The sequence below is a fragment of the Oryza sativa genome, chromosome 3 (assembly GCF_034140825.1).
Source record: "Oryza sativa Japonica Group chromosome 3, ASM3414082v1".
NCBI classification, from domain to species: domain Eukaryota; kingdom Viridiplantae; phylum Streptophyta; class Magnoliopsida; order Poales; family Poaceae; genus Oryza; species Oryza sativa.
In genome coordinates, this window is record NC_089037.1 from 21,292,858 (window position 1) to 21,319,918 (window position 27,061).

The 27,061-nt window shown below is 49.6% G+C and overlaps 2 protein-coding genes and 1 long non-coding RNA gene across 3 annotated transcripts; 1 reads left to right on the forward strand and 2 right to left on the reverse strand.

Moving 5' to 3' along the window:
• The first annotated feature begins 120 nt into the window (after nucleotides 1-120).
• On the forward strand, nucleotides 121-3,047 carry LOC112938343 (uncharacterized). The gene is made up of 5 exons (XR_003241535.2): nucleotides 121-352; nucleotides 465-570; nucleotides 935-1,412; nucleotides 1,535-1,604; nucleotides 2,139-3,047. It is a non-coding gene; the product is annotated as an uncharacterized lncRNA (long non-coding RNA).
• A 5,787-nt stretch (nucleotides 3,048-8,834) lies between these two features.
• On the reverse strand, nucleotides 8,835-11,930 carry LOC9267012 (serine/threonine-protein phosphatase 7 long form homolog). The gene is made up of 2 exons (XM_015773653.3): nucleotides 9,628-11,930; nucleotides 8,835-9,389 (listed from the first exon to the last, which is right to left on the reverse strand). Exon 1 carries the CDS (start codon nucleotides 11,884-11,886, stop codon nucleotides 10,510-10,512), a length of 1,377 nt encoding a protein of 458 aa, XP_015629139.1. The 5' UTR covers nucleotides 11,887-11,930; the 3' UTR covers nucleotides 8,835-9,389; nucleotides 9,628-10,509.
• Nucleotides 11,931-21,527: 9,597 nt separating this feature from the next.
• Nucleotides 21,528-24,346, reverse strand: LOC136355653 (uncharacterized). Its single transcript, XM_066308484.1, has 3 exons — nucleotides 24,215-24,346; nucleotides 22,373-23,316; nucleotides 21,528-21,833 (listed from the first exon to the last, which is right to left on the reverse strand). The coding sequence occupies exons 1-3, from the start codon at nucleotides 24,344-24,346 to the stop codon at nucleotides 21,803-21,805; spliced, it is 1,107 nt and encodes a 368-aa protein (XP_066164581.1). The 3' UTR covers nucleotides 21,528-21,802.
• Nucleotides 24,347-27,061: the final 2,715 nt, after the last annotated feature.

Sequence of the window (27,061 nt, forward strand, 5' to 3'; positions counted from 1 at the left end):
GATTATAGGGTAGATATGGAGGGGAGGGGTTAGTGGGTTACAACCCCTAAAAAAGAACACAGTTCACACAATCACAGGGGGAGAATGCATTTATGCATATTCATTTGGTAGGGCCAACTTGCCGGCCGTGTTTATCCGCTGCTCGGCTCTAGGATGCACGCAGCCATGGCCACCGCTGCCACCACCACTAGATCGTTATCCCTGCATGCGCATGCCCTCCCTTCTCCCACCACCGGTACCGCCGAGACCCTCTAAAGTCTCATCCTCCATCTCCCTCCGGTCAGCGGCGCTCGCCGTCAGGGGCTTAGGGCCGTTGCTTTCCCAAGCAAGCAAGGATGCAGACCTAAGAAAGGTCCGTAACACGAAGCTTAGCAGCGTCATCTGATTTCGTTCAAAGAATTTCCCAATGCATGTAGTCAAGACCCTCAATCTTCAAAATAAAAATGATTTGTTGATATGGGCAGGAATAACAAAATGTTTCTTCGAGGATGCGTGTCCACATTTGGCATTCTAGGATTTGTTACCTTCGTCTCACAAATTTGCATCGTTTTGCCGTTTCAATCTGTGATGGTGAGAAATATTTGTCTTCGGATTGAAATTGTAAATTTGTTTAGCCAGCTTTTTTATTCACTAAATGGAATTCCAAGTTAATTCATACTCCTAGCCAACATAAATTGTGAAATTAGTTTCAGTTCCATAAGACAGTGAGTACCACACAAAATGAGAATTCGAACCAATGCTGCATACCTGTGAACCCAATGAGTAACATTGTTCCACTCAACCGACCCATCACCTCATGTCCTCCTCCTTGATGATCCTTATGTGCCAATCCACCAATTGTTGATAGCTGCTGATGCATTGCTCCTGGTTTCTTCTTTCTTGTGTGTATTGGTGTGTTCATGTTAATCTTAGTGATTTTCCTAAACTATGTTAGATGATGCAGAGGAGAGCTCTAGGTGGAGGATGTTGCTCAGGAGCTGCCGTGTTTCTTTCTTTGGCCTAATCCGGTAGCATGTGATTTGTCCTTCCATATTAATAGTATCTGTGTAGAATGGTACAAGTGTGATAAATACTTGACTGTGTACTAGCACTCAGACTTGTGAATTGTTTTATTGTTAAAAATCATGTGCCCCTGATCTGATACAGTCTTAGCAGAGGCTAAGAAAGGGTTCTTACTTGTCACCGACAAGAAGAATGGATACTCCTTCCTCTACCCATTTGGATGACAGGTAATAAACAGTCATTGCTAAAGGGTCACATGATGTAAGGTTGCATCTCATTTCCTTCATTTTATTTTGAGTTTATAACTACCCATGAAGTGGTTTGTTCAAGGGTAAGATAAGGTGTACGAATCGTACAGCCTTTGGAAAGTGTGAGCGTCAACACAATTACGACCAGCAAGAAAGACATCAGTGAGCTTGGTCCTCCAGATCAATTTTATTTTTTATCTTCTATTCGTCAAACATTTGGTCATGTCGCTGCAGTTGTATGGTGAGAAGGTATAAAATCTGATCCACTATAATGTGTTATTTAGGTTGTTGGAGCTCTTATACGAAAGGTTCTGGCCGCATCTACACAAAAGACAGTTAATTGAAGCAAAAGAGGTGCCTTTTTTATCACATTATTCGTGTAAGATGTCACACAATATTAAGAATTTTAAACCATCATAAAAAAATGCAAATCATTTAGTAATTTTCTTTGGGATATAAGAATCAAATGATAATGTATTGACTATCCTCCATGTTCCCTTTCGCAAATGGAAATATTTTATTACTCCTTTGTTATTAAACTCATAAGATCTATGTCATTGCACATAATGATGTATGGAAGAACTTACTGCACTTGAGTTCACAGCTCTCCAAATTTTGCCAGGCATGCGCTTGGTGCAATTGCCATTGCAAATGGTATTGTCTAACAGAAATATGTTTCTCTCAGCATGTTGTTCTGCTAAAGTATTGTCTGTTGTTGACATAATTCCATCGGCTTATTTTGTTTCTACTCTTAACTTGGATCTACAAAGATTGCTTAATGTTGCAGTAGTTAAAAAAGGTCGATATGAAAGGAAAGACTTCCATATCAATGGCATTAATGTTGCAGTAGTCATCTATTGTATTTTCACTATGGATTGGATTTTGTAGGCAAATTTTACACATTGACGACTGGAGCAAACGAAAGGAGATGGAGAAAATGAAGAATAGACTGCATACGGTCGTCGATACCATCAAAACTGAGGCAAAAGTATGAGGGAGGTGCGAGATATATTGTGCTGATTTTCCTTGTTTGTTTTTTCGTTTCAGGAGGTCCAACTGATGAGGTTCGATGGTGAATGTGGGGAACATAGATCGGTTGTACTGATATCTTCCTAACGTCGGCGCTGATCCTTCAATTTACATGTACTGGTGAGATTAAGAAAATATGTAAATGATCCATCTAGGGATGGCAATTTCCCCATTGGGGCCAGGGATCCGGCAGGGACCCGCCCCCACGGGGGCGGGGGAGAATTCTCACCCATGGGTGAGTGGGGACGGGGCCCCGCAAACTTCCGGGGATGGGGGCGGGGATCGGAATTAACCCGCAGGTGACCCGGAGGGGCCCCGGAGGTGAGTTACTTCTCTAAAAGTAGCTCATTGCAATAATATAAACCCAACAAACCCATTCAAAATTGACATATAAAAGCTCAACACCCTAGTTCCCCTCAACCATAATCCTTCAACCAACCCACACAACCGGGGGCTATTGAAATTTTATCATAATATTATTTAGTGTATTGCAATATTTTTATGAAGTATTAGCTCCATCCGGTGATGCGGGGCCCCGGTCACCCGCCGGGTCCCATGTGGGGATGGGGACGGGTGATGTTTTCACCCGACTTCCTTTGCGGGGCCAGGGCCAGGGATACCCGCATAAGGGCGGGGACGGGGGCATTCCGATCCAACCCGGCCCTGCCCCGCCCTGTTGCCACCGCTAGATCCATCGAATAAGCGATGTTGATTAGAAGGTCATTTGTTGAGAGTGAGAAGATCTATACTGGCCAAATGTCTAGGTTTTATGGCTCAAATAATGCATGTATATATATATATATATATATATATATATATATATATATATATATATATATATATATATATATATATATATATATATATATATATAACTGGTGCTACATAGAGTATGGGCTCCAAGATTCAAATTGAGTATATATCCAATTTGAATGAGTATGAATTTTTTTTAAATGTTTAGATATGAACGTTAACTTCTTTACTAACAAGTTCAAACAAGTTTGAACTGAGTTTGAACTTTTTTTTTGTTAGATTTTGGTTCTAGGTATATAACATCCAAACATATAATTCGTTAGGTATGCAATAATGAATTATGAAATAAAGTTGAGTTTGAGTTGTTTTGTTGTTAGGTATTTGTATGAATCAAATTCATATACCTAGATATCTACTTACAATTTGTAAATTTTTAAAAATTTGAGAGAATTTGTGTGTTTTATACCTTGGAGCCCGGGCACCATGGAGTGCCATATGGGTATCCTATATATATATATATATATATATATATATATATATATATATATATATATATATATATATATATATATATATATATATATATATATATATATATATATATATATATATATATATATATATATACACCCGGGGTGTAGAATAGCTATTCTATACCCCCTCCTTACCAAGGCCCAAAACCCACCTCCCACCTCGGTCAAAGGCCCCTCCCACCGGTGAAACCCGCCTACTAACTCCCCCCACCACCCACCTCTTCTCAGCTCTCGTCTCAGGACGATGCAGTAACACGACGACCACTGTGCAATAACACTGTGTCTTACGTGTAGTAACAGCGTTAAAATATAGTTGAAATACAGTCATGACGTATCTACTTTTGATAAGCTCTTTTTTTCTAGCATCATGGTACAAACGGTTTTAAAAAACGTTACATCACTTGGGAGATATTGTTCTTCAAAGCTTGACTTTTTTGCAATTTGTCTCCACAAGTAGTAATACTATACTATTACTATTACTTGTTACTACTTGTCTGTTGTACGTTACCACAATCGCATCATGATGTTACTACACTGTGTTTTACTATATTTTTTGAGTAGTGTTACTGCATAAACACGTGGTAGCGTGTACCTTCCGTGCAGTAACACTTTTACTTTTATGCAGTAACAAGTATATGGTTATCATATGAGACTTTTAACCTATATATTTTTGTTTAAATTCATGATTTACTGTAATTCACCACAATATTACTGTCAAAAGTGCAGTAACGTCATATACATGCAGTAACACTATATTGGAGGGAGGAGACCGATTTTCTTGAGAAGAGGGAGGAAGAACGGTTTCTTGAAGAGGGGAGTATATAGATGCATTTTGAAGTTTAACCCTCCACATGCAGTAACACTATAGCATCATGGTGGGAACGATTTTAAAAAATAATACATATCTTGTGAGATGTTGCTTTTCAAATATTGGCATTTTGAACTTTAACCCTCCACATGCAGTAACAGAATGTGTAACTTGCAGTAACAAAGGCATACACATGCAGTACCATGGTTTTACCAAATGTATAAAATTGTTTAAACAACTCCTACATCAATCAGACCTCGCTCAAAGCCACCTACAGACTTTACCTGTAGCCCACCTATTCGATCTTCATCTCGTAAAAATGACATAGTAAAACAATAATTATCGTGCAGTAACATAGCTACTTGAAAGTGGTAATATGCGCGTATTATGTAGTAACACTTCTACTTTCGTGCAGTAACAAGTATATGGTTAGCATGTGAGGCTTTAACCAATATAATTTTGTTTTGATTCCTGGTCTACTATAATTTTACTATGACGTTACTGTCAGAAGTGCAGTAACGTCCTATCTGTTATACAGTAACGTCACATGTTACTGTACTTTTACAACAATGTTACTATTAGAGTATAGTAACATGTTATGAGTTTCGATAGTGAAAGATATTAGAATTGATAATCATATTACTTTCTCATAAAATTCTTAAAATAAATAGTATCATTAGATGAATTGGTTAAAAGAATGTGCTTTGAACTCCGAGGTTATGGGTTCAAGTATTGAATTTGGCATTAATTTTTTATTTTTTCAGAAAAGAGAAAAAATTTTTACTCCTGTGATGAATCACATGTATACACAGTGGCGTTAAGATCGAGAAAGCAAAACCAGCGGCTGTGGAGCTGTCTTCCTCTGTTCCCAAACAGAGAAGATATATATGTGTGTGTGTGTGTGTGTATATATATATATATATATATATATATATATATATATATATATATATATATATATATATATATATATATATATATATATATATATATATATATATATATATATATATATATAACGTGCCATTTAACTAAATGGCACTCCTCACACCACCCAACCACACCCACTATTTGCATGGATAAAATTTTTACCCCTACACTAACTCTCCCACTCACACATCCTGCTCATCTTCCTATAAGTAATGTTTTTAATGATACACGTCTATTTATATTAGTTGCTAGTGCTGATCAATCATTCCCTATTCTCTCTCTCATTCCTCATCCTAATTTTTCGGATCTAGCAATTTGCATCCACGGCAGCGATGAGAGGAGCGACACCATTGACATCGACAAGGAGGCCTCCAGTGAGCAGGCAACGACGGCTGACGGAAACCTCCAATATGCAGGCGGCGAGCCGGCGATCGATGGCGCATCCGGGCACTAGACGGGGACTGGCTGGCGTGGAGCAGGCAGTGCTCACGGAATCTGACCGGCAGTGGCCTCCGGCTACTCCGCTTTCCGCCTAAACCGCCGGTGTTCTACGGGCCTGTTTGGCACAGCTCTAGCTCCAGCTCCACCCCTCCTAGAGCTAGAGCTCAGCCAAACAGTTACAGCTCCACCAAAACTAGGAGTGGAGTTGGATGAAGCTCTCTCACAAAATATACTGGAGTTGTGGAGCTGGGTTTAGGCAGCTCCACAACTCCACTCCAAACTCAACTACTGGAGTTATATTTAGGAGTTGGAGCTGTATGGTACAGGCCCTACGTCTATGGTGGCGTCGCTCCAGGCTCATGGCTAGAGAGGAGACTTGCTTAGTCCAACCTGTCCCATTCACTCTCCAATCTCAATCCTTTTTTTTCCGGATCTAGGGGCAGCCGGCAGCCTCATCGGCCACCGGGGCGACAACGTCTCCCTACACCGGCGACGTGGCTTGCTCCGAGAGAGTGAGCCTAGGCGGCAGCTCGTGAACGGAGACGGCGCACCGCCGGATCTGACTCCTCACCCGTGTTGCGATGGGCGACGCCGGCATCAACAGAATGCGCAGAGGAAGCCTATCCTGATCGTCGGCGTCACCTTCCTCCGACGCAGCCCCGCACGGTCGTCGGCGTGCACATCCGCGCATTGCCCCTCCAAATGGGACAAGTCCCCCACCGAGCCCTGCTCTTGATTGGACGCCGACAACTGCTCATGGCTGAGCTGGGATTGGAGCTCCTACCGCCTCTGTCTCTAGTCTCCGCCGCCAGGACCCATCCAGTCCATGCCCGCCTTCATCTGTGCCATCCACATCCACCTCCTCGCCACCGGCGTTGTTTCCTGCTTGGGAGAGAAAGGGGCATCTGGTCTGCTCGCAGCGCTGGAGCGATAGGGATGCTCACGGTGCTGAGACCGGCGCCGTCGCCTCCTCGCTCATCACCGCGTTGACTAGGTCTGCCTTGCTCATCTTCTTCTCTGTTTGGGAACAGAGGAAGACAGCTCCACAGCCGCTGGTTTTGCTTTCTCGATCTGAACGCCACTGAGAGCCATCTATGCCTTCGTTCTTCCCGTGTGTATACATGTGATTCAACACAGTGGAGTAAAAAATTTTATTACGTGTAACCCTTTTTATACATGTGATGTGATTCACTATACATGTAGACTGAAAAATATGTAATGCAAACCACATATACAATAAAAGCCTGGAAACTGTTATTGAATCGAAAAATAGATATATGAGATTCGTCCACGTCACTATGAGTAAAAGTTTAACTGCCAATAAAAATTTTACTCATGAGTAAATTTGCGAGTAAAATTTTTACTCATGATAACATAGACAAATCTTAAATGTCTATTTTTCAAGCTAATAGTAGTTTTTAGATTTCCACTACACATATAATTTACACCACATATTTTCCCTCCTATAACAGTTGACAGTGGAGTAAAAACATAACTACTGTTTTTAATGGTTCAATTCTATCATACTACGTCGTGGTCAATAGACCTCTCTGTACTCATGTCTATCAGTAAAAAAATAACTATTGATATTTCATCTGTGTAAGTTTTTGACCCGGTGAGATTTTGATTTTTAATAGTAATAAAGTCCGTGGTAAAAAAAAACTGCTATCCACGTATTGCAATAATTGAAATTTTATATACATATATTCACTTGTATATATAATCATGGGATATGTGTATTTTTTCTCCTCCTTGTATGTTATGTAGTTTCTTACCCGGGAGATTTTTTTTAATGATTGATATGGATGAGTGAATGTAAAAATAATATGCATCATAATCTTGATTGTATGTGTTAATATGCACGTAAAAGGAACATGATACTCGTATTTTAATGACTGAACATTTTTACACACATTTTTCAATATGGAATGATTAAGCAAATTTATTACTAACAAAAATAACTACAAAAATTGATGTAATAAAAATATTACTGCAAACAAATTGAGAGTAATGCAAAAGATTTACAGGAGTGAAAAATTTACTATACTCCTACTATTATCGAGCCCTGACTTTGCTCAGTAATTACGGGAGTAAAAATTTTACTCCATGCAAAGATAGACATGATTTTTTTACTCTAGTAACTTTTTTACTCAGTAATTTTTTTTACTTATGGTGGGAACCGATATTGAAGGCCACGTGGAGACAAGAAGAAGGAAGTACTTTGGCACGTCAGCGAGGAAAAACCAAAAAAACCGGAAATGCGGTGCTCTGTGAGGTAGCCGGTAATTTTTTAACTCGAGATAGGAGAGGGGTGGGAACAAAACAGAGGAAAGAGATAGGAGGTGGACTAGTAGAAAACGCAAAACCAAGAGGAGGAGCGCTACTAATTCCGTAGCGCGTCTGTGGCGCTGTGTGTGTGTGTATAGATAGATAGATAGACAGACAGACAGACAGACACATATATACACACACATATATATATATATATATATATATATATATATATATATATATATATATATATATATATATATATATATATATATATATATATATATATCATGATATTTGATGTACTAGTATACATTAACATACTCACTCCGTCCCATAATATATATTTCACATCCCTCCAAAATCTCTTATATTATGGGACGGAGGGAGTATATATGATGCATTTATGTCTTGTCAAGCTGATAAATCAATCCTATCCTCTGTTTTAAGGACGAACGAATCTCAAATTAAATTGATACTAAGAAAATACTTTTATTTTGGAAAGAAGTCTATTTGAAGTCAAGTTTATTATAACACTTAATTTTAAAGTGCTCTAACTAATACTACATCCGTCCCAAAATATAAGCATTTTCTAGCTATGAATCTGAACAACTATGTGTCTAGATTCATAACTAAAAGTTGCTATATTTTGGGACGGATGTAGTATTAGTTAGAGCACTTAAGTTAGTTACATTTATTTAAGGAAAAATAGCAGCCAGCAGGAGCAATATCGAGAATACCACAACAATATCATCTGTCATGTAATCATTAAATAGAGAATTTGCTATGCCTCAGCAATTTCTCTCTTCATGCACAAAATGGCAAAACAAGAACTTGGTAATTAAAATGGATCCATTATCCATAGTGTTCAGTCATGTCTTGCTAAAAAAATTAGAAAGGAAAGAAATATATTACTGGGACTGACTACTGAGTGCTAGCTGCAGTTTCTTCATTACTGGCCTTCCACAGGCTATTTAATTATGATCCCATTTTCACTAGCAAGACTGCTACAGCCTATTATAACTGTACAAATAATATCAGGAGTTCAAAAGTACGACCATCACTGAAGTTATACATCAAGTTTTGAAGGGTTCCTATCCCTCAATTGTTCCTTCAGATGTTTGATTACTCTTTCCAACTCAACCTTTTGGGCTTCTCGAGCTGCAAACGATTTCTCAATCATTTCCCTCGTCCCAACTTCCCTCCTTGGCTGGTAAACTCCATGATCTCTATTCATGTCACTTGCATCTCTTTCATGAGCATTTTTCAGCAACCAAATTTTAGTAAGATAGTACAGCGTTTTTGTAGAAACTTTTGTCCTGACCAATTCAGTACTTGCATTTACAAGAATATCAGAAGAAATGCCATTGTTTCCTACAAGAAAGAGATAACAGGGATGCATTAGCTTCTGCTCAAAAAAACAGGGATGCATTAGCAAATATCGTGTAATGTCGTGTAATACTGGTAACTCTTCTTTCATCTTAATGAAATTTGGTCGGCGTCATTCCGCCGACCCGGCAAAAAATAGCAAATATCAACTTGTATCCTGTTTGCGTTACTATACATGGTAACACAGATTAAGATATCCAAACTGTTATTGGAATTATTATACCTGAGTTCTTTCTGCTGATTTCTATGCAATCTTCTATAAGAGAACCTGCTGTTGCTTGATTTGATGTTGAATCATCTTCATTTTCTTTTTCAGTACCTTTCAAAGATGCTAATTCATCCTTGTCTGTCTTGGCTCTATTATCTCTCTCTAATGCAAACATGCATGTTCCCATATCTTCAGTTGATTGCTGTTGGGGAGCAGCACCCAGCAGGACAGCATCAAGCTCATAACCACAATTGCGTTCCATCATAACTTCATCACTTGTCACTAGAATGTCTTCAGGTGTTGGCAGCATGCCAGCTGTTGTTGCAGCTTCAATGGCTTCATTACTGCCAGTACTAGCTGCACTCTCAACGCCATGATGTATCATTACTTGTCCAGAGTTGAAATTGTTTGCCTCATAGGCACTGGCATGGTCTTGTGCTTTCTGTTTACTTTGTAGGAGAGATATGTGTTGTTCCATTTTGGTGACTGACCCACAAAATGATTCATCAGCTGAACTATCCAAGACTCTCATTGAATCAGATAAGTATTGCTCAGCATCTTGTTGCACAATCATACTGTTATCCTTCCCTCTGATGAACTCTGGGACAGAATACTTCACAACGTCTGCGATTTGCTCTTGCCTAGCACATTGTACCATAATTATATTGTTTAGCCTCTCAATCAGAGGAATCTCATCCAGTGGATCCTCCATGGTACCAGGTAAAGGCACACTGGTGTCAACATGCTGCTTTTTGCAAGAATTAGCCCCAGAAAGCTCTTCAGTGTTTCTTTTCATTGGAATAAAAAGGGAATGGGGTTCTCTTGTGTTTGCATAGTTAGAAACATCAGTAGAGCAAGCCAACGAATATGGCTCCCACCATCGCGCATACTCCAGTGTCACCCCAAGCTTATAGTGTGGAACAACCAATGCAAACTTTCGATAGCCAAACGTATATGTTCTCCATGCCACCTTCCAGTTTGAGTTAGCGCGAGCAATCGTCCCAGGCACATCCTGATCAAAGCCAAACTGCCTTGCAACACGATGCGGATGTATTGCTCAATGCAGCCCATGCCGACGAGCTCACATTGGCGCAAACATCGCGTAAAGGATAACAGCGTATTACTTGTCATTACATCCTGGACAACCCAAGTGCCAGCCTTAGCTTCCTTGGGTGGCAGAGCAATGCTGCGACTCCCGTATGGCCTCCACTCAAACTTGTCCGGTGACATGAACACGCCATGAACAAACTGGGGGTCCAGCGCCTTGTGGACGCCGTGCCACCGAGCAGCCATTGGCACACGGCAAGCATCAGTGGTTGCAGGGATGGTGGTGGTCGCCATGGCAGGGCGGAGCTGAGGGAAGCGCTCCCAGACCCAGAGGTGGAGAATGTGCATCGGCGCCGTCACCTGGAGCGCCTCCTCCTCCCTGTCGCGCAAGTCCAAGAAGCGCTTGAGCGCGGAGAGGTCGCCGTAGATGCCGGCGAGCGCGGCGGGCGCGAGCGCCACGCGGATGCCCCGCGCTAGCAGGGCGGCGATGGGGAACACCTGAGGCCCAACCACGTCGAACGGCGGTGCCGCGAAGACGAAGAGCGACAGCCACATGGCCAGAAACGCCCCGTGCTCGATCAGGTCGGCGCCGGCGCTGGCGGCCGTCTCGTCGTCCTCCTCCTCCTGGCGCTTAAGAAAGTACTGCACCCACCCAGGATAGGAGGGCTTCTTGTACTTGCTCCGGTGCAGGGCGCTCCGAACGGCCATGAGCGCGTCCACGTCCCCGACAAGAGCGTCCGGCAGGCGCGCCCGCACGGGCTTGCCAAAGAGCGGCAGGCCGGCGAGCACGGTCATGTCCTCCAGCGTCACCGTGGCCTCGCCCCACGGGAACATGAACGTGTTGGTGTCTGCGGACCAGAACGCGGCGAGCTGGAGCAGCGTGCCCTCGTCGCGGCGTACCCGGTAAGCCGTGGCGAGAATGGCATCCAAGATGCCAACACTCCGCCACAGGGGCTCGTGGCGCGGGCGGAGCCTGTCGACCCACTGCCTCCACAGGCCAGGGGAGCCAGCCCAGCCCTTGAACTCCACCACCCGGAGGAGGCCGTGGTGGTCAGGAACGGGGCCGCCACTGCAGAGCGGGGAGGAGGGCAGGGGCGGGGGCCGGCCACCGGCGGCCGCGCGGGGGAGGAGGAAGTGGGCCGATCGGACGGCGGGGCGGGAAGGGTCGCCGTCGGAGACGATCGGGACGGTGGATTCTTGGACCAGGAGCTCTTCGGTGCCGGCCATTGCGGCTGCGGAAAATTGGTTTGGTTGGGGTTTTGGTGAAGTGTGAGGAGGAAGGAACCGAGGAGGAGGAAAGGAAAATGGGGGGCGGATGTGTGTGACTGTGTGAGTGGGGACTACTGCTAGTACTCCTGTCCTAGTGTGGACAAGTGCGAGATTGTAGGTACTTCGTCTCAACTCTCAAGCCATTATTGATGTGAGCTTCCTTAAATGGGTATTGCTAGTAACAAAAATTACTTTATATATTTGAGTGGTACTTGTTGCCTTGTACTCCTAGGGCTTTTCTGTTCCGTATGAGAAAAGACATTTATCGAATAGCCAGCTGTCGGGTCCAAAACATCTAGTCAATTTAATAGCCAATTCATACAATAGTTACCTATAAACATATACTACACAATTAATATCTGGTCTTACCTGTCACACATATATCTTAAAATCCGTGCTGCAGCTGGCTACAAATATGTAGCCTGTTGCTTTTCTCTCTCATCTTTTATCTTCTCGAAATATGTTTATAGCTAGCTTATATTCCGCTATTGTACCTGCTCTGATATTTGTGGTCAAAGCGTGGGTCTATACCACGTGAGACTCAACAAGAGACGTTGCTGGCTTGCTCCTTCCGTTCCAAAATAATTTATTTTTTACTCTTTTCACACATAGTAATAAAAAAAGATAGATCTGAATCACACCCCCTAAACTATTAGGTGAGTATGAATTACCCCTAAAATCCAAAAACCAAATATATTTCGCCCTCAACTATCAATACGTGGCACTCTAGTCAGCATTTTTTTTAAAAAAGAAGGAAAAAGTATGAATTACCCCCCTTAACTATAAAAGTCGATCGAATTACACCCTTAAACCACAAAACCAGACATTTTCACCCCAAACTATACAAACCGGACAAATAACCCACCGACTCAATCCGCGGTGGTTTTGATCCTACGTAGCAGTCCAGTCAGCATTTTTTAAAAAATGGTGGGCCCCACATGTCAGTTTTCACCCTCTCTGTCTCTCTCTTCTCTCTCTTTCCAAATCTATCTCTCTTCTCCCTCCCCTCCCCTCCATCCCCACCGGCAGCGGCAAGCTGAGGATGGCGGCACGCAGGGGGCAGAGCCAGTTGGGGGTGGCAAAGGGGGGCCGAGGGCGGCGGTGGTCGGCGACGGAGGCGAAGGCCAATCGGGAGCGCGGTGGGCGGCAAGCAGCAAGCTGATGGTGGCTTGGCTGCGTGCGGGCGGGTGGCGAAATCTCGCGCAATCCCGTCACACCGTCTGGGAGCCGCATGAGCCGGTGAGCGCCATCGCTCGCTCGAGAGCGTCGTTGTCTTCGAGCTTCTACCGCGCGGCGCTGTCGCGGGCTCCTCCTCCTCATCATCACCGCCGCAATCGGCACTGCCTCCTGGTTGTGATGGACCGCGCGATCACCGCACGCCGCTGTCCACCGCACGTCCCTATGCTCCTCTACCCATCACTCGTCCCCGCGCTTCGACCGCCAGTCTTTCCCCGCCCGTCCCCGTGCGCCACCGCCCACCGCCTGTACGCCACCACCTGCCCAAGTGCTTGCACGAGAGAGAGAGAGAGCAACTGGGAAGAGAGAGACCGAGGACCGATTCTCCCTCCCTGCCGTTCCCGCCACCGCTCGCCTAGCTGCGCCCGTCGCCGCTCCCGCCACCACTCGCCTAGCGCGCCCACTGCCGCTCGCCGCCGACCAGTTCCAATCCTTGCTGCGCTGCCGCCGCTCGCCCAGCTGCTCATGTCCAAGTTCCAACGCCAACAGCACACACAGATAGAAGTGACTTGTGGGCCCTATATTTTTTTTTTTTGCTGATTGGATTTCCACGTTGGTGCCACATGTATGCCACGTTGGATCAAAACCGCTCCAGATTGAGTCAGGGGGGGTAATTTGTCTGGTTTCAATAGTTTGAGGTTTAATATGTCTAGTTTTGTGGTTGGGGAGGGGGTAATTTGTACGATCGCAATAGTTCGGGGGGTAATTCGTATTTTTTCCAAAAAAGAATCGATGAGCCTCACCTGATAGTTTCACCCTCTCTCGAGCAAAAAAATGTACAACTCACACTCCAACTCCGATGTGTCTTGGATCCTTTGAAAATTTTTCCACCCCCACTTTCTCCCTAGTCCCCTCTCTCTCTCTTTCTCCCCTTACCTCCATCTCTCTCTTTCACTAAGAGGGGGAACGCCAAAGAGGGAGTCGGACGAGCAGAGGCAATCCACGGCCGCCGGCGTGCGGCTTGTCCTCGGCCTCCGCCGCGAGACGACGCAGCCGCTGGCGCACCTCCTCTACGGTGGTTGACGGGGGGTGGGGCGGAGGCAGTCAAGGCGGTGGAGGGGGAGCTGCCATCGGCGTCGAGGGCATAGGTAGTCGGGGTGACGGATGGGGAGCTGCCGTCATCGGCGAGGGTGGAGGCAATTAGGGTGGCGGAGGGGGAGGCGGCAGGCAGATGCAGAGGGGGGAGGGCAGCTTTAGGCGCAGAAGGGGTAGTCGACGACGGTGGCTGACGGGGGAGGGGTAGAGGTAGTTGGTGCGGTGGAGAGGGAGCCACCGTCATTGGCAGGGGTGGAGGCAGTCGGGATGCGAAGCCGGAGCCGAGGACAGTGACCAATGGGCCGGGGCGGTGGCAGAGGCAATCGGGGCGGTGGAGGGGGAGCCAAGGGCAGCGGTCGACGGGGGCGGGGGTGGAGGCAACTCGGGGCTGCCGGCACGCGGCTCTTCCTCGGCCTCCGCAACGAGATGCATGCACCCGCTGGCGTGCCTCCTCCACGGCATCTGATGAGAGAGAGAAAGGTGTGAGAGGGGAAATAGATAGTGAGAAGAGAAGTATGACAGGTGGCCGGTCCCATTGATTTTTAATAAAAGAATTGCTGACTGGACTGCCACATAGGATCAAAACCGCTTGCAAAGCTGCTATTGTTTTCGGGTTTAGGGGGGGTAATTCGTACTCACCAAAAAGTGTAGGGGCTGTAATTCGGACTTTTCCCATAAAAAGAGAAGGAAAAGTACGAATTCCCTTGAACTATCGTGGTCGATCGAATTACCCCTGGAACTCAAAAAACAAACATTTGACACCCTTAGCTATACAAACTAGACAAATTACCCCCTAGCACTATTGTAGGCGGTTTTGGGATAGACTTGCTGGCGTGGCATTTCAGCGTGGAAAAAATATTTTAAAAAGTAATGAACCCATATGTCAGTCTTTATATCTCCTCTCTTTTTTTTGTACCTCCTTCCTCCATCTCTATCTACAGCGGCGGCGGCGGCGGAGAGAAGCCAAGGGCGGGCCGGCCGGCGCTGTCCGCAGGGGAGGTCGAGCGCCACTTCTCCTCCTCCTCTTTATCCTCGCCGTCCTCATCACACCACCTGCGCATCCGCCTCTAGATCTCCTTGCCCCCATTGTGATCGGAGGTCCACGTCGTCTGCGAGGGGGACGTGGATGTGTTCTATGGGAGGTGGTCACGCCGTGACCGTCCACGGCGGCGCGCAAATGGTGGGAGCAGTGAACTCCGAGAGGGAGCCGGAATGAGGCGGAGACGAAGGATGCCGAGAGGGAGTGGGTGGTGGTGGAGGGAGTTGGAGGAGGCGGAGACGGAAACGAAGGAGGAGGGGATGGAGGCAGGAGGGAGGGAGGAGGTGCAGAAGGTGGCGCGCGGGGTGGTAGAGGGGATGGGGGAGGGGGAGGGGGAGTGGAGGTGGATGGGGAAGGGGAGGAGATGGAGGCGGACAAAAAGAAGTCGTCTGGGAGGATGATGCGGTGGCGATGGAAGGGGTGGCGGCGTCACCATGGGGGTTGGAGGGAAGGGAGATCAGACGGGGGCAGCTCCCACCTATGGGCTGTCGGCAACGCCGTCTGGCCTTCGCTCCGCCTCCGGGCCCCCCACTCTGGCTCCCTCCTGGAGTTCGCCGCTCCCACCTCCGCGTCTCGCGCCGCCACCCACCGCGTGCCCGCCTTTGCCCGCCGCTCGACTTGCGGTCATGCTCGACGACACGAGAGAAAGAGAGGGAAGAGAAGCTATGACATGTGGGTCCCACCACTTTTTTTTTAAAAAAAGAAAATGCTAACTGGATTGCCATGCACATGCCACCTGTTGACGGTGGTTATCGATCAGTTTCGACCGTCAATATTACCAAAATAGAGGAGAACTAGTAATGCTTGCAATGCATATACATGTTAGAATAATAATATTCCACTAGTATTAGGTTCACTAACCTTTTGCAGAGAATAACCATAAAGTGGAGGAGAATCGACATCAACTCAAACGATAAATCAATCGGACGATGTCGAGAATCAGTCTTATGCATGAATGGGCCAAGAACTCAGAATTGACATGATGAATTGGGCCAAAATTCACAAGTCTGTGAAAGAGAGCAAAGGAGGAGGCCACCTGCCGATTTTGGGCCAGGTCGACCCAGCCCATGGTTTGGCCAAACCCCCCGCAGCGCCACTCGATCCAGGGTTCTCCTGGATGGCTGAGATGACTCCCCAATGATGGTTGGTGGGTATTACCGACCTTTCCAACCGTCGCAACCGTCATTCTCAAGTTATAAAAAGAGCTCTCATCCTCACTTCACTCACACACCTCAAGCAAAGCTCTCTCATATTCTCTCAAGTTTAGTTTAGTAGTATTAAGCTAGTGGAATAGGAATAGAGTAGAAATCATGAGTCCGGAAGTCTTCGGAAGAGTTCGGGTATGGATCTTGTCGGAGATATGGGCATGGGGGTATGTGAAGTAGAGGGGAATTACTTTCCCTCCGGTCACATGACTCTGCAGGTTGGCCCCGCTCGCGCGTCACGCGAGTCGTGGAAGCGCCGGGGGGGGGGGGGGGCTCGGGGCATGACGTCACCCCTCAGGCTCTTCCGCGGCTTCGCCCCGAGGCCCTCACCCGGTCACCACGTGGCAGAGGGAGAGAGCAAGAGGGGAGCACAGGCTGAACAGCCATAAATGTGCGATGCCCCAACTGTCCCTCACCGCATTTAATGCGGTAAGGGCAGACGTGCGGCGTGCCTTACGAACCCTTGTCCATCGGATGTGACCGGTCTGTGACCGGCCCGTCTCCGTCACATCCGATGGATAGGGCAATCATGTCCTCACGTCGCCCTTGTCCCCAGTGGAGTGGGGGTGGGTATGACCCGTCACATCCGAGCGCCGCTCGAGGAAGGGCTGTTGCGTGTCATTGTTCATTTATGAGGGAATGACAGGGCTATCCCCCGCGTCAGGCAGGGGACGGCGCCGGGTTCCACTCGAGAATCGGTTATTGCTTAGCTTCGGGAGAAGGCCCGGTTTAAAGCCCAAAAAGTGGAGTGGGGTTCCCCCCCGGTGGAGGGTAGGTAGAGGCGGCACATGTGGTATCCCCTTAAGCTATAAAAGGAGGACCCTGCCCATTGAGATAGGGGGACGACTCCCAGAAAACCTGAGCTCGAGAGGAGAAGGAGCAGGTGCGCTCTCTGGGGGGAAGAAACCCTTGTAAAACTCATCAATAATCCCAAACACAGGAGTAGGGTGTTACGCTCTATAGCGGCCCAAACCTGTATAATCCCACTACGTGCAAGCTTGCCGGTAATCTTAGGGACGAGCGAGTGATTTCCGAGAGGCGGGCCTCCGCCCCCGGCCGAACTCACGAAAGGGGGGGTCTCACGACCTCCCGCTATCGGGGGGCCATCCCTCGACAGCTGGCGCACCAGGTAGGGGGCGGTTGCGCGTTCCGAGAGGAAGTTGTTTTCTTCCGTCCCAAGTTTCTCCAGGCCTTAGCCGACCATGGTCAAGGTCCTGGAAGTAGAGGAGGAGGCGGTGGCATTTACCCCCACCCCGTCCAGGAGTGGGGATTCCGGCGAGAGCCGAGGTCCTCGTCACCGTCGCCATGGTTCTCGAACCCCTCCCCGCCGCGAACCTTCGCGGAGGGAGGATCCCACTCGTTCGGGTGGTTCGGCTCTCTCTCCGCCCCCTGGCGGAGGGAGACCGCGACGCGTCAGGGCACGCCGCCGACTCGACTATGGAGACGGCGGTTCACCCCAAGGCGCGCTTCAGGCAGCAGGCACCCTTCTACGGCATCCCCCGGTAAACCCGGAGCCGGAGACTCCTGTTCAGCGCTGGCTGGACGACGTGGCCAACTTGGTCACTGCTGCCCAGCGGTAGTTGGCTACGGGTGGCCGATCCACTGCCACTGGTACATCACGTACCTCGGTCACCCTCTCCTCGTCGGCGAGGAGAAGGGCTCGTCGATCGGCCACGATCTCGAGGCGGTCCACGGTTCCAACATCGTCGGGGGCCTCGGGAAGCCGAAGGCATCATGACGGCCTCTACGGGACGCAGGACGCTCGAGTAAACATCGAGCGACGCCGGGACGAGCGCCGAGCTGCCCGTATGGGGGAAGGCGCCTCCTCATCTGGAGCGCCACGCTCCTCTTCACGAGGCGGCCCTCCTCCCACACTCACCCCTGGGGGGACGGGTTGTAGGGCCTTCGTGGCGAGTCTCCGGAATGTCCGGTGGCCCCCGAAGTTTCGCCCCAACCTTACGGAGAAGTATGATGGTAGCATCAATCCCTCCGAGTTCCTCCAGATCTACACCACGGTTATCATGGCGGCAGGGGGTGACGACCGGGTCATGGCGAATTACTTTCCCATGGCCCTCAAGGGTCAGGTGCGTGGCTGATTGATGACCCAGCCCCCGACTCCATTCACTCCTGGGAGGACCTATGCCAGCAGTTCATCACGAACTTCTAGGGCACGTATCCCCGCCCGGGGGAAGAGGCGGACCTACACGCTATACGGCGGAAGGATGACGAGTCCCTCCATTCGTACATACAATGCTTCTGTCAGGTCCGCAACACTATTCCGTGCATTCCAGCCCACGCGGTTGTATATGCATTCTGGAACAGCGTGCGACATAATCGTATGCTGGAGAAGATCGCCTCCAAGGAGCCCGAGACCACTGCCGAGCTTTTCGGGCTGGCAGACAAGGTGGCCCGGAAGGAGGAGGCGTGGGCCTGGAACTCTCCCAGCACCGGTGCGGCGGCCGCGGCTACCCCCGAGTCTGCCCCCCGCTCTAAGCGGCGAGATAGGAGAGGCAAAAGGAAACCAGCCCGCTCCGATGACGAGGGCCATGTCCTTGCAGCAGACGGGCTCACGCAGGCCCCGCGCAAAGGAAAGGCCACCGGCGATAAGCCGAGCCTCACCGTTCCCTATGGCGAGGGCCGGTTGGCGGACAAGTGGTGTTCGGTACACAACACCTACCGCCACAGTCTCGCCGACTGCCGCTCGGTCAGGAATTTGGCCGAGTGGTTTCGAAAGGCTGATGAGGAGAAGCGGCAGGGTCGACGGGAGGGCAAAGCCCCCGCGACCTCGACCGGCGACCGGTGAGAGGAGGCCAAGAACAAGGCCCCCGCCGATGATGGCGGAGACAGTGAGGATCTGGATTTCTAGATACCTCAGGGGACCGTCGCCACGCTCGACGGGGGGGCTTGCACTCACACCTCTCGCCGAAGCTTCAAGGCCATGAGACGAGAGCTTCTGGCCACTGTTCCCACGCATGAGGTGGTCCGGAAGGCGCGCTGGTCAGAGGTGAAGCTCACATTCGACCAGAGCGACCATCCGACGATGCTCGCTCGGGGGGGAAAGTTGGCCCTGGTGGTCTCCCCGACCATCTACAACGTCAAGATGAAGCGTGTGCTGGTGGATGGCGGGGCCAGTCTGAGCATCATCTCCCCGGCTGCCTTTGACGTGCTCAAAGCCCCGGGGATGAAGCTCCAGCCGTCGCTCCTAATCATTGGCGTTACTCCGGGGCACACATGGCCGCTTGGCCACGTAGAGCTTCCGGTGACCTTCGGTGACTCCACCAACTTCCGCACCGAGCGGATTGACTTCGATGTGGCGGATCTCAATCTGCCCTACAACGCGGTTCTAGGCAGACCCGCGTTGGTGAAGTTCATGGCCGCCACCCATTACGCCTACCTCCAGATGAAGATGCCGGGTCCTGCTGGTCCCATCACCATTTTTGGTGATGTCAAGGTTGCCCTCGCCTGCGCGGAGCAGCGTGCAGACAACCTGGCGGTGGCCACGGAGCCACAGGCCCCCGAGGCCTCTGCGTCCCGCGCTTCCAAGAAGCACCTCACCTCGGCTGACGAGGTGCCCGTCAAGGAAATGCCCCTTGGCGACGATCCGTCCAAGACCGCCAAGATTGGCGGAACCTTGGACGCCAAATAGGAAGGCGCGCTCGTCTCCTTCCCGCGGGCAAATTCTGACGTTTTCGCATGGAAGCCGTCAGATATGCCCGGGGTCCCCAGGGAGGTGTCGCGACCGAGAAAAATACATTTTCCCGAACGCTAGTGTATTAATCCCTGTCCCAGGAAAAGCCGGGGTACACCACACAAACATGATATAAAAGACACATCTTTATTATATCGATAATATTTGCATTATTACAAAGGCACTTAAGGCCTGACAATCAAAAATAAATAGCAGCGGACTAGCGGGCCTACGACTCCATCTTCACAGGCGCTCAACTGGGGTATAAGCCAGGACTCCACCTAAGACTTCTTCTCCAAAGCTTCTCTTACTGAAGGGGGGGGGGAAGATTGAGCAAGAATGAGTACAACCACAGTACTCAGCAAGCCACACCGGCAGATGCATGATTAATGCAAGGGGGTACAAGGGGTAATAATATAGGGGTTAAGTTTTGCAGAAAACAGCATTTAAAAGTCACTTAGTTGCCCAAATCCATTTTATAAAGACGATCCTAGAGTTACACAGTGTTATTTAATCAAGGCCGTGAACCCTCACGAACCTGCCTTAACCCAAGGCCTACGATGATTCAGACCGAACTGACAACCCGACCCTAGGTCCCAGCTCGTCCCAAGCCAACCCAGGCCAACCATTCCACATTTTAGTTGTTAGGCAGGTTTTAAGAATTAAAACACTAACTTGGGTACATTGCTAGGCTTGCCCATAACCGAGGGCGCGGCTATTCGAATAGGTTATACTCTGATCAGAGGTGTACATCTTTACCCACAAGACACATCTTCCTCACGTGTAACCACGTGCCACATACCACCACGGTATACGGACGGAAGACGTGACATAGTTCCCAACCCATCCTAGCCATAAACAAGAGTACCGACCCAACCCCACCTACGGCCGGAACCTCCGGGACAGGCAGGCAGGATTGAGCCCCTAGCAGCAGGACACCAGCCCTGTGCCATGACATCTCGACTACCGGGCCGCAGCTCGTGTAGCCTTCATTTGTCCTAGAGATGTCCATCGACCCCCGACTTCGTCCATCTCCATCCGTGTACTTTTGTTTATAACCAGACTGAGCCACAAACTAAGCCTTACCCACTAGACATGTGGAAGTACGGTAGTGCTTTGCAACAGAGGCCCGAGCTTAATCCTTATAGTACCCGAGGTAGGACTAACAAAACCCAACCACGCACCTCGAGCCCAGCCTAAAACCATTTTAGGGGTTTTGAATAGAGGGGGAGGTGTGTGTCCAATTCCAACATAAGCCAACCATTCCATAGTGTCCAAATGATATGAGAATTCCCAAAGTCTAAAGTTATAAAACCACCTAATGTTGCCTAATTAATCAGCGAAGCATCTACCTAAATTCATACTAGTGGAACCATGAATAGAGTACCCACTAGTTGGGGTTTTGTTTATCCTAGGGTGAACAAGGTAATAATAACAATAGCAATAATAATAAGGTCATAACAAAGGTAAATAGGCATGGCTAAATAAAACAGTGATAACGTAGGAATTTAAATAACGTGATAATGCATTAATTTAAATCAAAATAATTTTATAAACTGGGATTCAATATGCTCAAGGATGATGTGACTTGCCTTGCTCAGAGATAACGGCCTTCCGAACCTTCGGCGACGACCGCAAACCACGCTTCGGGAACCTCCGGAACGACGAAGACTACGCGAAGCACACAAGCAAAGCTACAAGCCTATAAAGAAGCAATAACAATACATAAAAAGAAAGCACAGGGTTCTTTAGGTTATAACAAACATTAGGAGACTTGAACGGATCGATTCGGAGCTCGTATGACCAAGATATGATCATCCGAAGTTTAATGCTGTTACATGGAGATTTGCGTATTATTGTAATTAGGTTTTACAACTATAAAACATGTGTAAGCGCTAGCCTGGAAAAGACAGGAAGGCTGCGCTGTTGACATGCGGACTCCACATGCCAACCTAAGGGACCACGGTGGACCGGGTACACAGAGACGGTCCACGGGTCGATGGAAGCAGATCCCGTGTGTCAACCAAGGCGAGTGGCCGACAAACGGACTCCACTAGACACCACACGGGCTGCACACGTGGAAACCACGCAGCTACCGAGCGGGCACACTAACACGGTCACCACACGCACAAGCGAACGACTACCGACACCGGTACAGGGGTACCGGGGTCGACAACCGCACAACGGGCACGGGCGACACCGAAAGGACGAGGACGGGGCAGCGAGAGGAGAGATCCTTACCACCATGCGATGAGGCGAGGGAACGACAACGACGAACGGGCGCGGCGGAGACGGCCGGGAACGACGGAGACGAAAGGCGAGGGGACGACTTCGGCGGCGATCCTTGGACGAAGGCGAGACGCGGCCGGCACAAGGCTTGACGACGCGGAGGCGAGGACGAAGACGACGACGGGGCTGCAGCGGCACACTTGACGGACGCGGACGACGGACGAGAACGGCTTGACGGAGGGACGAACGCCACGACGACCAGGAACGACGGGAGGACGACGACGACGACGACGACGACCGGGGCCGGCGAGGAGGCGACGAGGGACAGCTAGTAGCAGCTGCACGGAGACGAGGACGGCATGGAACACACCGCTGCGAATCCGACGATGGAGGCGGCGCCGCGAGACGACGAGCCGGCGAGGAGGAACGATGACGACGACGACGAACACCGGCGGGGTTCGGTCGAAGGGGAGGCGAGGCCAAGGGCGACCTTGCCACTGCGATGCCGGAGGAGGAGATGGCGACGTTGGCCGGCGCACGGGCACGACGGAAGGGGTTGCCGAAGGAACTCCGGCGAGGCGGAGGGCGAGACCGACGCGGGCGACGGCGTTCCGGCGAAACCAAGGGTAGGCCGGGGTGGAGGTCGACGCGGCGACGCCGAGGGAGGAGACGGCGCAGCCGGCCCGCACCTGAGCGGTGCGGCAGGGGCGGCTGGAGGCAGTACAGTGGCGGCAACGCCACTGTTTTGCCGGCGAGGACGCGTCTCCGGTGATTTCCCCGCGAAACGGAGGTCTGACCGGGGGAGAGGAGGCAGCTGCGAGGCCGAGGGCGGCGACGGCGCGACCGGACGGCGCTCGGGCGAGGAGGGAGAGGCGGCTGGAGGCCGACCGGCGCCGGAGAGAGAAAAGGAGAAGGCGGGGAGAGGTGGTGCGGCCACGGGGGAGCTCGGGAAGGGGCTAAAACAAGAGAACGCACGGAGGGGGTTCCATTTTATAGGTGAGGGGAGGGAGCCGGGCATGGGAGAGGGCGGAACGGCGACGGGAAACACGGCCGGCGGCCATGGAAGGCGGCCGGGAATGGCGCGGCCGTTCCGGGCGATTGGGGGCGCCATTCAAGGGGGAAAACGGGGGAAATCAAAGAGGAATCAATGGGGATTAATTACCCCTATTTAATTTTGGAATCCCATGATTAAATCGCACGGATTTGAGGGAGGAAAGGAGCTAGGGTTCACGGGAGAGGGAGGAGGCCGTGCGGGAGGAGGAAGACGACCGGCGCGTGGGCCCCACAAGGTCAGCGCGCGTGCAACGCGCGTGCGGCGCGCGTGAGGGGGGGCGGCTCGGGAGGCTGGGGCAGCTGGGTGGCGTGGCTTGGGCCGGGCGGCCGGCCCAGGAGGAGAAGAGGGAGTGGCGGCCTGGGGAAGAGAGGGAGGAGGAGGGAGCTGGGCCGAGGGGAAGGAGAGGAGGCCCAAGAGAAGGAGGGAGAGGAGGAGAGGGAGAGAAAGAGAGGGAGGAAGAGAGGACTTTGGCCGTGGGCCGAGAGAGAGAGAGAACTTTGGGCCAGAAAGGGAGGAAGGAGGATTATTTTTAGCTTTTCTTTTTAGTAAACTTTGATCATAGTTGTTGTTGCTTAATAAATATTTCCGGTGCTCTGAAAATTCATGTAAAATTTGAGGGCTCTTTTTAGACCAAGGAGAATTTAACAAAAATTCTCTGGACCACATTCGAATTTTTCTGGCACGTATTTTAGTGTTTGCCAATTTCTTTTCGAATTTTAATTAATTCTATTATTCTTTTTAGAGGATGATTTTTATTTCGGGATGAATTTATCAGGACGTGACAGGAGGTGATCGAGCACTGCCTTGCCGTGCGGCCGGATGCGCAACCTGTCCGGCAGAAGGTGCGGCATCAAGCCCCGGAGCGGCAGGCCTTCATCAGGGAGGAAGTGGCGCGGCTCCTGGAGGCTGATTTCATTCGCGAGGTAATCCATCCGGAGTGGCTGGCAAACCCGGTGGTCGTCCCGAAGGCCAACGGCAAGCTACGGATGTGCATGGACTACACCGACCTCAACAAGGCATGCCCCAAAGATCCCTTCCCTCTGCCACGCATAGATCAAATAGTTGACTCCACTGCGGGGTGCGAACTTTTGTGTTTTCTAGATGCATACTCTGGGTACCATCAGATTCGTATGGCTAGGGAAGATGAGGAAAAAACCGCCTTTATTACTCCTGTGGGCACCTTTTGTTGCACAACTATGCCTTTTGGGTTGAAGAATGCAGGCCCTACTTTTCAGCGCATGACTCGTATTACTTTAAGTAATCAGATAGGGCGCAATGTAGAGGCGTATGTCGATGATCTAGTGGTAAAGACGCGCCACCAGGACACGTTGCTACAAGACCTGGCCGAAACTTTCGATAGTCTTAGGTCCACGCGCGTAAAGCTGAACCCCGATAAGTGTGTGTTCGGTGTGCCGGCGGGCAAACTTCTCGGTTTTCTAGTCTCTTCCCGAGGCATAGAAGCAAATCCTGAGAAGATACGTGCGATAGAGAGGATGCACCCCCCCTAGCAAGCTTAGGGATGTGCAGTGCGTCGCTGGATGCATGGCCGCCCTGAGTCGATTTATATCGAGGCTGGGTGAGAGGGCGCTGCCCCTATTCAAGCTCCTCAAGCGCTCCGGGCCATTTATATGGACGGAGGAAGCTGAGCAAGCTCTCAATCAGCTGAAAGCTTACCTCACTTCCCCCCCCATCTTGGTAGCCCCGTGACCAGAGGAACCATTGCTACTCTACTTGGCCGCGACCCCCCATATGGTGAGTGCCGCCCTAGTAGTTGTCACACCCTAAAAATCCCAAATATATAAATTGTTGTCTAAATTGGAATTATTAGAATTTATTTTAAAAGCCTAGAAGAGAAGATCTAGTTTTAATTAATAAATTCCAATATAAAATGGGGCCAGATAAAATTTCATTAAATACTTTGCTTAATTCTATAATTCCTAGATTTTTCTGGGATTTATTTGAGCTAAGGAAGTATTTTAAATAAATGGAATTGCATTTCATGAATAATTTAAATTGAAAAAGGTTTTTAAAATCCTCTTTTGGCCTTGGGCCGAAAGTCGGCCCAAAACCTTCTCTCTCTCTTCCCGGCCCAAGCCGGCCCAGTCCGCCCGCAGCAGCCGCATGCGCGCGCCCTCAGACGCTGACAGGTGGGGCCCGCCTGTCAGGTCTTCGTCTTCCTCTGGCCGCCCGCCGCCCGAGCCCTAGCGCCGCGCCGCCGCCGTCTCCTTCCAAATCCGGCCGCCCCTTTCCGTTTCCGATGAAATTAATAGAGGGGAAATGATACCCGGGATCCCCTCTATCTTTTCTCTTATGGAATCGTCGGCTAATTCGGTTTGTAAATCCGTGGATTCGAGTTCGATTCGGATCGATCTCTCTCCTCCGAACCCTAGACCTTCCTTCGCGTCGCCGGTCGCCGTGGGCCTTCGCCGTCGCCTCCTTGCCCCTAGAAAAGGACCCCCAAGCCCGCCGCTACCCGCCGCCACCCTCGCCTTCGCCTCTCGTCGCCGGTAGAGCCCTAGCACCGTGCAGCCGTGCGCCGCCGTCGCTCCGGTCGTCGTCGCTGCTCGGGGAGGTCACCGTCGTGGTCACCAAGTCGTCGCCGACCTCGTCCGCCCCACCGCCGTCGCTGTCGACCGCCGGAACATCGCCGTCGTCGTCAAGCCGAAGGTCGCCGCCGCTTCTTCCTCGACGCTGTCACCGTCCGTTGATCTTCCGCCGTTGTTTTGGTCACCGGTGAGTTCGCCACGTCGCCCTCTACGTGTTGGTGTCCTCCGTTCGCGTCGTCGCGCCGTCGTTCGCCAGCGAGCTTGCGCGCCCGAGCCGCCGCCGGTGATGACGTCATCGCCGACGTCATCGTTGCCGTCCGTTGTAGACCGGTCGTAGACCGTTAGATCTTGGCCGTTCGTTGTGGATAGGATCGATCTCGGCCGTTCGTTTCCGTGAGCCGCCGCCGTGCACCCGGTCCACCGCGAACCCTAGCCGCTGACGCAATAAACCCCTTTTTCCTTTTAAAAATAATTCATTATTACGTCATAATTCAATTAAAATCTAAATAAATAATTTAATCCGATTTAATCTTTGAAAATTCGTAACTAATTCATCTTAGCTCGGATTTAGTTGGTTCAAGTCTCTAAATTTTTCTAAAATTGAGATCTACATGTTAAAAATATCCACATGTACTGTTCATGCTTGTTTATGTGCTGTTTTGGTGTTTTGCTTCTTTCTGTTTAGATTCCGACGTTTCCGGAGAGTCCGTTTTCGTAGGAGAAGAATTTGAAGAGTTCCAAGGCCAGCAAGGCAAGTCACATAGATCCCAAACAACCCTTTGAGCATGTTGATCCCGTTTAAAGACTATTGTTTCTATTCAACTATTGCATTTATTTTCGAATGTCATGGGGTGGAATTAACCTATTGTTTGTTATAGCCCTTTTGTTCTTGATTACTTTATTCCTTGATATCTTGGGTTATTATAAATTGACTAGTTGAGCTTTATATATTGGTTCAGCTAGATATTAGATATGATTGCTTAGCCATGCATAGAAACATTAGCACACTATTGGGATAACTTATGACTCACTATTATTTAATGATGGCTTAATGATAGCTCATGATGGTTAATCATGATTGGTTAATTAATTAATTTGCCA